This window comes from Lepisosteus oculatus, chromosome 11 (assembly GCF_040954835.1).
Source record: "Lepisosteus oculatus isolate fLepOcu1 chromosome 11, fLepOcu1.hap2, whole genome shotgun sequence".
Lineage (NCBI taxonomy): Eukaryota > Metazoa > Chordata > Actinopteri > Semionotiformes > Lepisosteidae > Lepisosteus > Lepisosteus oculatus.
The window spans coordinates 38,761,879-38,772,219 of NC_090706.1; the positions used below are offsets into that span (position 1 = coordinate 38,761,879).

Sequence of the window (10,341 nt, forward strand, 5' to 3'; positions counted from 1 at the left end):
AATTAACACTTGAGCCACCCACTCAACTGCAAATCAGACAACATGTTTGTCTATCTCTAGAGAGATCGTTGACTTATCTGGCCCAGAATCATGCACATTGAAGACCCTCTTTTGTTAATAAATCCTGAAGGATGCTAATATCTAGGGTACTGTGTAATTGCACAGTACTCTGATGAATTCCTACCAACTGAACGTTAGATCACGCCACGCTGCACTCAGGGCTGGGATTTTGGAAATCTTCAAGCGGGAGGCTTTCAGGGGAAATGCTTCAAATTTAAATGATTCCCTTTTCTTTGGATTGCTAACCTTGGTGCAATTTGGGTTTTATTTAAGATCGACTGCTAGTTTTACCATTGCAGCTTTGCAATGAATGGTTACATGTTGCATTACAAATTGATCATGTTTGGTAGAAAAGCATTTTATTTACATAATTTTGTCATTCATAACTACCGAACACTACCGGTCACCTCAAACGACACCAAACGTTTATATTATGTGCCGTTCAGACTATTCTTGTGTAACCTGTGTAGCGTGTGTATAGTACTATCTACACTATACAGTATTATAGTATAGTATATGGATGAATGCACATTTCATATACAATGAAATCACCTTGAGTAAATGTTATCGCTAAATGTTGGACCTTTTTGTTCTCTATTAAATTTGATTAAAAATCTAACCTTCACGGATTTTATTTCGTTTGCTTTTGGCACCACCGCGCAGGCTATGCAGTTTCACGCCTGGGCGTTTTCAGCCCACATGCGATTATTGCTACTACTCCCGTTTATGTGCGGCTTGAAACATGTTTTTTTTTTTCGGTGGCAGAAAATGAGTCGCTTGCGTGCACGGCCCCACAATGGCCTTCCCGGCCGCCCGCACAGAAGCGCGGGACGGGCAGAGCGGGGCGGGGGAAATATTTAAATAATACGTTTAATTCGCCCAAATCCACCAATGACACGTCGCGACGCAATCGATGGGGGTGGCCACATCGGCGTAGCCCCGCCCACCGCCCGCCATTTATACCAGCGTTCAAAGAAAGGCACTTCTCTGCGCTGGGAAGCTGTTGTCAGGGTAGGAGATACTTCAAACCTTCTGACGTAGACGGCGAAAAAAACAAAATGGAAAATCAGCTTTGCAAGCTCTTCGTCGGCGGCCTGAACGTCCAGACCACGGACGACGGCCTCCGCCAGCACTTCGAGCAGTACGGGCAGCTGACCGACTGCGTGGTGGTGCAGAACCAGCAGCTCAAGCGCTCCCGCTGCTTCGGCTTCGTCACCTACTCGACCCCCGAGGAGGCCGACGCCGCCATGGCGGCCAGGCCGCACGTCCTGGACGGCAACAACGTGGAGCTGAAGAGGGCCGTGGCGCGGGAGGACGCCGGCAAGCCCGAGGCCCTGGCCAAGGTGAAGAAGATCTTCATCGGGGGGCTGAAAGACGACGTGGAGGACGAGCACCTGTCCAGCTACTTCTCGCAGTTCGGCGCCATCGAGAAGGCCGAGGTGATCACCGACAAGCAGACCGGCAAGAAGCGGGGCTTCGGCTTTGTCTACTTCGAGGACAACGACTCGGCGGACAAGGCCGTGGTGCTGAAGTACCACACCATCAACGGGCACAAGGTGGAGGTGAAGAAGGCCCTGTCCAAGCAGGAGATGCAGTCGGCGGGGGCCCGGGGCGGCCGCGGGGGGCGAGGCGGGCGAGGGATGGGACGCTCCCAAAATGGCTACGGCGGCGGCAGAGGAGGTGGGGGCTACAACAGCTATGGCGGCTACGGCGGCAGCGATGGCGGCTACGGGGGAGGCTACGGCGGCGGCTACAGCGGGGGCTACGGGGGCGGCTACGGCGACCAGATGGGCGGCTACGGCGGGGGCAACGGCTACAGTGACTTTGGCAGCGGCTACGGCCAGCAGTCCTCCGGCTACGGCCCCATGAAAGGTAATTACTCGGGCAGAAGCGGCGCTCCTTACTCCCGGGGTGGCGGCGGCGGAGGCTACGGCCGGGGGGGCTACGGGGGCTCCTATTAAAACATAAGGACCCCACCCCCAAGTTTTTTTTCTCTCTCCCCCCCCCCCCCCCTTCCTCCTCCCTCCTCCTCCTCCCCCCGAGTATCCACGACACTCTCCCAGACCAGCAGGAAAGGAAAAACCGACAACAACAACAAAAGACACACACATAAACCTCTTAAGCCTGCCGTCACGATATTTCCTGAGCCCGACCGCGACTCCGGCCTGGGATTGACTGGAACACTGTGAACCCTCGTCCTGTGGTTAAGGAAAGGAGAGAACCCCCCCCTCCTACCCCTACTCCCTACTGCCCCCTGCAGGCAGGCCGAAACAGGTAGGGGCTTCCTCGCCCGCGAGCCTGGCCTAAAATGGCCGCCGCCACAGCTTGCAGCCCCGGCTGCTGCACAGCTCCCTAAGACCGTAGGAGGCAGAGATGTGCGTCGCTCTCCCCACCCCCCCAGATATACTAGGCCGCGTTTCTTATCAAGGTTTAGGACTACATCCTCTGGATTCCAGCCTTTCTTTTTTTTATTTTATTTTCCCAGTTGTTTTTTTTTTTTAAAAAAGCGGGGAGGGTTTGGGCAGCGATTGTGAGTTTACTGTATTATTCCCAGACGACCTCTGTTTTTTTTTCCTCCTCCTCCTCCCTCGTTATAATTAAGATTAGATTACTGCTTGTTATTTTAGGTGTTTGCTTTTTTTTTTGCTTTTTTAAAAAAAAATAGTTTAAATGTACTTTTGTAAATGACTTTATGTGTATTTAAGTGGGGTATATTAAGTCATTTTCCCTGGGGGGGGCTCTTCTGCATCTCAGTATCCAATTGTAGTCAATTGCAGTGAACTCGATTTAGTCCTTGGCAGTTTAAATTGGGTAGCAGCTAGTTCTGTGATTACCAAGGCTATCAAGTTAATTGTGACTTCTTTGCAGACACCTAGCGTGCAACTCAATATTTCTTCAAATCTTGCGATCAGGCGTGACTTATTGATCCTCAAAAAGACAAATTTAAGAAGCATGTTTGCCGATTGTAAGGACTAGGTCAAATTAAACACTTAGGTTCACTGCCGTTGTTACTAAACCAGGGAATTCAGTTTCTTCCACCAGTACCTGGGGTGGAATCTTCTCTTTACTGTGTATGTTAAAATCGTTAATAGTTAACATGATTATTGTTATAGTTGCTATGGTGAGAAATTGTTTTCAGCTTCTGAAGATTTCTAAGATGCGTTTACAAGTTTTATCTGAGCCTTTTCCCTATTTTTCAGTCAAGCCGTTAAATAAAATGGACTTCAGACTCGCTTACAAGAAAGTAAACCCCTTAATGTCTCATTGTGTTCTTGGTACACAGGTCAGCCTCTTAATGTTGTTAATTTCCTATACCCAGTAAATTGTATGTATGTTTTGTTTTTGGATTTTTTTTCCATTTAAAATAAAACTTTTTACTCTATAGAAGTTACTTTTATTTGAGGAAATATGCTTTATTTAAATCAGTTAATGATCCATTTTTTCTACAGTGTTTGAATATTTCACTTGATTCCAAATTGGATGATGGATGCAGGCCATGTGCGTCCTTCTGTTGTACTTGATACAGCTGCGTACTGAGCTCTTTGCTGTTTCCATCTAGGTCTTCCATGTTTCAAGTGGTCTTGCCCATTACTTGTCATGTATATTACGTGCAGCTTAACTAGTTTTCACATACACTTTAATGGAATTTCTTTTTTCCTTTCTACAAAGAAAATAGTGCCCTTTAAGTACCACGAAAAACCCGGCTCCCAGGTTCTCATGTTTAATGTTAAACCTAACCTTCTGTGGCAAACTAAATATATAAGTGTCTTTTCCCAAGTGGAGCCTAAGCCTCCTGTTTCAGTACTGTTTAGTCAACAAAAAGCTGGATTCATACTGTTAGCTGTGTCTTCTGCACCGTGGAAATCTCCAAGTGTGTACTCCAGAGAGCTGTAGAAACTGATCTCCGAAAGTCCATAGGAAATGCAACTCAGGTTTGTAGAAAGACTTCATACAATATATCGAAAACACGCTTTCTTTAGAAGAATGGAAGAAGTTTTAATTAAAAGTAGCAGTTTTAACAGGAAACCCTATCTGGGAGGTCTGCATTTAACTAGCAGGAAATTGCATGCTTCTGAAAACTACCATTATCCATACCTCTCAGTCTTCTTTGCATAGTAATCATACACATCTTGGGGGGGAAAAGTATAAAATGGGGAAACTCAGATTTCTACTTTATTAACTTTCACTTTGTGAATGCAGTGGGCCAGCTTTCCCGTAATTAAGAGCTGAGTTATAAAGATAAGATTTGATGTAACTATTGACTCATTAAAACAGTTGACTTATGTTTTAACTATTCAGTGTTTAAAGCTGATGCTGGTAATAGGCTATCTGTGATGTTTTATAACCCACTATTCCCGCCAGCCCTCAGTAACGAAGGTCTTACCGGAGTCTGGCTTAGTGTTCCTTAGTGCTCCTCAAGATATTTATGCGACCAAAAGCAAGGAGAGCAGCGTTAATATTCAAGGTTTGTGACTTTAGGTATGTCTATCTTATGCTTCATAATCATCTACCCCCCCCTCCCTTCACTCAAACCAAAATTATACTCATTGTTTGTGATCATGTTTTACTAGGTGTTGCATTCCATAATTAAGTTTGAGAGCCACGAGAAATCTAAAGTTATTTTGTTTTTAAAAAAAACTAGGTGATTCCTAAAAAGGTTTAAGTTATAGTGTTTTGAAATTTTGATTGGGAAGATCTTGGAAAAACACGATGTCCTAAAAGTCAAAGCTGGGGATAGCAGATAGGGGAATAGTCTTGCCACACTGTATTTTAAATTCCTAATTGGCATTTCTTTATCAATTGAGGCTTTGTCTTTTTGACATCTCTAATATAATTGCCCGATACCTTGTTTTAATATTTGCCTGATTGGTGAAAGCACTAAACTTTTTAGCTGTGTGCACAATTAATAGTGTTCTGCTGAATGCTTACTCATAAGGACCCTTTTAGAAAGGCTCTAGGGTTGTGATTATTCAGTTATCAAGCAAGAAGTTAATGAAATCTATGGGCTTGTTCTGGTAATTTTGGTACCTGGGATCACAGGCATAAGTGTGAGAACCATAAGAAAGTACTCAGAAATTCCTTCCAGGGATTTGTGATGGAAGTTTTTTTTTATGATTTGATCAAATCAAAAACACATCTTCCCTAACTGAGAAGACTTCAGGGTGTATTGGTGTTTGACTTAGTGTGTTCTGAATTACAGCTGCCCAGTCATTAAAGGTATCTTTTTTTTTTTCTTTTCCTTCCCCTCATTCCAGAACGCAGCCTGCGTAATGCTGGAATTTGAAACCCTTTCCTAAATTACCTTTCCCAAAGTACCGTCGACTGAACAGGATCCGCAAAGAGCCTGGTCCTGATCTTGGAAGGAGAAGGGAAGCACATTGTATCAGGTGAGCAAGGGCTTCTTGTTTTAGTTTTCAGAAGGGAAATCAATACATTCGGAAGGGTATCCCGGATACTAGTACCTGCTTTGCTGTGACCGCTACACATTACACACTTTTGAGCGTTGGGCCCATCTAGCCCATTCGGAGGTTGGTAGCTAATTGATCAAGGATCTCATCCAGCTGTCTTGAAGGAAGGCAACGTATCGGCCTGGCTGGGTAGTATGTTACCTACTCCCACAACCCTTTGGGTAAAGAGATTGGGCATCGCTGGAGTTAAGCTACTGGTACGTTGGGTCGCCAACTATGTTGGAAGATATTTGAATGCTATGGATGTCACAGCTGTCAGGCTGTGTGTCTTGCTACCACTTTATTCAGCCAAATTTTGCCCCCCAAAAAAGAGCTGTGGACGGAAGTGTTCTCGTGAGATGTTAAGGCTCTGAACCTGCCGTCCCGGGCGATTTCTGCAGGCAGTAGAGTGTTCCTCACCCTGACTCCTCTGGGGCTTCCTGTGTGGCGGTCTGGCACTCTTTTAGAAGGGAAGCGATTTCGGATTCTGCCGCCGCCACCCCCTCTCAAAACCATCCTTTGGGAATCCCTTCCCATGGTAGGCTTTCAAGGAGGTGTGGCTGCTACTCTCGTTAGTCCCGAAATCCATTTGTGCCCACGTGAAGCCGGGATATTCGGATATGGAAATTAGCCTTTTTTCCCCAGAACCGACCCCAACAGAAGACGGGCAATTTGCTTCCCCACCCCCTCCTCCTTCTTTTGTTCGTCCTCGGCTCCTCCTCTCATGTCCATATGCGCAGTGGGGCCATCTGTCTCCCCACGCAGGGTCCCAGTGTTCCCGCAGGGTTTCAGCGTATCTGCAAATGAGAAGCTGCTTGTGGCCTGAGGGTTTTGTCTTCAGATGGGCTGGAAAACTGGCTCCTGACCCAGGGCTTCTGCGTTTTCTTTTAGACCTTTAGATCAGATCGCTTTATTGGCCAGATGCAATTTCTTGCATGGGGAATTTGTTTTTTCGCAGACCCCAACCTGCTCTCCATGAGACACGCAGACGGGGAGAGAGAAGCTTGGGGTCAGAGCGCAGGGCCAGCCGTTTATACGGCGCCCTGGAGAAGCTGGGGTGAAGGGCCTTGCTCGGGGGCCCAACGGAGTAGGATTCAAACCGGCAACCTTCCAGCCACAGGCGCAGATCCTTAGCCACAGTGCCACCGCTCCGCCCCATAACCCGTTCCCTTCCCCTCCCCCACGCTCAGACCTGTTTACTCATTGGGGTCGTCGCTCTGAAAACATCCGCTGTGTGGTATTTCAGAACCCAGGCATACTCGTCCAGAGGGACTTGAATTAAGGTACCTGGGATCTCGGAGGACATTTCTGCCAGCGTCCCCTGATGTATGCAGGTGCTAAATTTCCCCCCCTGTATGTGATGGGGGGGGTATGTATGTGTGCTCGCAGAGGAAATGCATACCACTGATGGGTGAAAGATGGCACCGATTACAAAATGGTGCAGATCCCCGAGACAGAGCTCTGAATCTAAGGGGAACTTTTGAGTAGGAACTCGATGCAGGCTAAAGCCTTACCCTCTGAGCTGTGCTAATCCAGACCCTGTGATGTCCTTGACGTTATTTTAATGCACGCAACAGAGCACAAGGTAACCACGGCCTCTGGTATTCCAGCCCTCCATCATCTCATTAGTTGACTGGAATTGGCGTGCACGTATTTCATTCCTGCACAAATCAGCCGGTTCGTCCTGCGCCTATTCTTAGTGCTCCCAGTGGGCTCGTGCTTGGGGGTCTTTTGGGTTGTGCGGGGTGGTGATGAGCTTATTTGAAGGGCTTTATTAGCCACAGCACATAACAGCTGACAGAATTACTCCCGGGGGCCAGACACGTGTGGGACCAGCTGTTGCAACCAACCCTCTGAACACACCAGGCGGCCAAATCCCGGTTTGTGCTGGTTGAACAGAAAGAGGGTGATGTGTTAAAACAGACGAGCCTGCATTTAGAGGAGTCCACAGACGTTTTTTGGAAGTTTCCTTTCCTTAAAACAAAAGCTGCGAGTAGTTCCTGTGGGTAGGAGAACACTCCTAAGTGAGCAGTTTCATTTTTAACGCTGTTGGATTGCGCACAAAGCTGAAAGAGATGTCTGTGCACGTTTGTGTGAAGCAGCTGCTGAGCATCCATTCCAGTCCGCTAAAGCATTGGCGAATTAGCGACGTGCTCGCATTCCTCGAGTTGCTATTAAAAGAGGCAACAAGAACCGCACGTTTACTGTCAGGGCCTGCGAGAGACTGCGAACAGGCAGGGCAGCAGAAGGCGCGTTTCGGCGCCGACGGGGTGCCGGGAGAGCTGGAAATGGCGGAGGGGAAGTGGGCGTGACGTCACGGGCGAGAGGACCCGGATATTTTCCTGCGCGCGGCTCGTGTGGCACGGGACTGCCGGAAGTGGGGGGTGTCGGGCTTGGCAGGAAGTCGAGATCGGGGGGGAAGCGAGGAGGCACTCGGGCTTACTGGCCCACTACCTACCCTGATGCGGTGAAGTCTTTTATTTAAACACCAGATGGCGGTGACTCTTGCGCGCTTTGTCAGGCCGAGGCGGACGAAGTCGGGCAGCGATGGTCACGTGTCTTTCCGCAATCGCCGCGCTGCGTAGCGGGAGAGCCGTGCGTGGAGACCGTGGTTCCTATGGCAACGCCGCTATGGCGGACACGGCGGCCTGTTCTGCAGCTCTGGCGACGCGCCCTTGTGTCTGGCCGTGGGCTCATGAACAGCCATTCATCGGCCGCGGGTTAGCCTCAGGGTTATGGCTCCGTATTTTTGGGAGAAATGTTTTTTTTTTTTTGAGAGCGTGTTGCATAGTAGTCCCGAAGCGCTTATCGCGTTGAACATGGACACCGACTGAATGGTGTCTTTCCGGTAGAGAGAGATTTGGTCACATCACTTTTTATTGGGATAGAAGAGTGCTTTTCGGCACTTATAAACGGCTTTTAAAAACATTGCGCGTCGGCAGATATTCGCTTTTTGATTTTGTTCCATCCCTCAGGAAGGTTTTATGTTCCTTTGCTACTTTAAACGTTAAGCCTTTTTATTAAGGTTAATAAATCGGAACAGCATGACCACCTCTTAAAACGCGTTTTTGATAAACGTGGAGGGAACATTTAAAACCAAAAACGTGCGAGATTTAAAAAAAAAATCAATGCACACACGAGTTTTGTCACCTTCACCCATCATTTGAAGTTACAGCACCATTCAGCGGAAATGTGCAATAATTCATTTTCCAATTTCATAAGATGACACCTTACGTATTCACTTTTGGAACACACGGGGGCAGCAGTTACTTTAAAGTGGGTTTGAAACGAGTCGTGTCAGCTTGAGCAATTACTGCATTCAATAAAAGCAATCAGCTTAATCTCCTTCTTACATTCGAGAAGCTGTTTCTTCAGTTAATACGTACTGGGGGGAAGCCTCTTATCATTGTTGGGTTTAAGGTGTGATACTCTTTCTAACACTGTTTTCTCTTTACACTCAGAGGCTATCCTGGAGCTCAGCTGGCTGGCGTGAAGTTGGCGTGTGCTCTCCGTGTGCTGCCCGGAGCTGCCCCGCGTGCCCCGCCAGCTGCCCAGAGCAGCTCTCATGCGATGACTGTTTTACAGGTCACGCAGACTTGGCTACGAATCCACGGACTGGAATATCACTGATGGGCGCTCTTTTTAAAAAAAAAACGAAAAGCGGTGGAAAAAAATATTGTGATTTAAAAAAATATATATTTAATAAAAGTATTTGAGTATCGGTGCCGTCCTCTTTCTCTTACCAAGGTTCGGAGTTGTGTGTTCCGAGCTGCTGTTGTATGTTTTTCTTCCAGGTACAGTTACCGTCTACAGAGCAGTACTCGGGTGTAGCTTAAGGGTGGTTGTACTGTGCAGGGGAGAAGTGAATACTTGGAACTATGCACTTAGATTTGAATGTACTTTTCGTGACTGCTCCTGTTCAGACCTTTCAGATTGGGTGCTCATTCACGAAGGCTCCAGCACTACGAGTACCTGCCTTCCTGCCTTCAATAAATGCATGTCTAGTTTCTGGAATTGATGGAGTTTGCATCCCCGTTGCTTCCAGATTCTTTTTAATCCTTTGGGAATAGTGTCTATAAACACTACTGTCGGCTGTGTATTCCGGACACTCTAGTTGCTATGAAACGAGCTCTGTGCGATTGTGATGTTGTGATTGTTTCCCCACTGTGGCCGAAAAAGAGTGGTGAATGTGGCTCCGTACTTGAAACCAGAAGACCGGGTTCGTATTGCAGGTGGGACACGGGTGTCATACCCCTGAGCAAGAGGGTTTGTTCAGATTGCCCCGGTTACGTGCCCAGTTGTTTAAACTGGTGCCAATGCATGTTACCTCAGATAAATTGTGCCGTAATTGATCAATCTTAAGAGCAGTATAGCCCAGCTTCCTCCCGTGTTAAGTGGGAGCACCTGCACATATTAGGCAAGCTCCAAAGCTCCTCTATTTGGTTGTCAGCAGTCGTTTTTACTATACTGATATTGATTCCAAATCAGCTGGGTCTGTTGGAGCGGTGTGGCGTAAGGCACCTTATTTAACAGTAGCAGCAGTGTCCCAACCTGGGTCTTGAGTCCCTTCCACTCTGGGGCTGAGGGCCTTTAGGTGCCCCGTTTTATCCTTCTGGAAAAGCACTAATGCTCGAGAGTCCGGTACATTGATAGTCCGACCAAAATAAGGAGGGGGGTGGGGGATTTCGGTGTTTCTGTTGGCCTTTCTCATTGGACACTCAGTAGCAGGTCTAGATGCGGGGGGGCCTAGAAACTTTGTGGGTCCTAATGCCCCAGGGTAGTGAAGGGGATGCTACAGTGTAAAAAAAACATAAAACCAAGGTCCTGACTGGTT

General features: G+C 47.6%; 1 protein-coding gene across 5 annotated transcripts; it reads left to right on the forward strand.

Moving 5' to 3' along the window:
- The first annotated feature begins 1,022 nt into the window (after positions 1–1,022).
- On the forward strand, positions 1,023–9,226 carry LOC107077715 (heterogeneous nuclear ribonucleoprotein A0-like). Of its 5 annotated transcripts, XM_069196206.1 has the most exons (4): positions 1,025–3,992; positions 4,423–4,525; positions 5,316–5,447; positions 8,969–9,226. In XM_069196206.1, exon 1 carries the CDS (start codon positions 1,119–1,121, stop codon positions 2,019–2,021), a length of 903 nt encoding a protein of 300 aa, XP_069052307.1. In that variant the 5' UTR covers positions 1,025–1,118; the 3' UTR covers positions 2,022–3,992; positions 4,423–4,525; positions 5,316–5,447; positions 8,969–9,226. The 5 variants fall into 5 exon arrangements, with proteins under 5 accessions (XP_069052310.1, XP_069052307.1, XP_069052306.1 ...); XM_069196209.1 differs by having other exon boundaries at positions 1,023–4,525; XM_069196205.1 differs by having other exon boundaries at positions 1,025–4,539.
- The last annotated feature ends 1,115 nt before the right edge of the window (positions 9,227–10,341 follow it).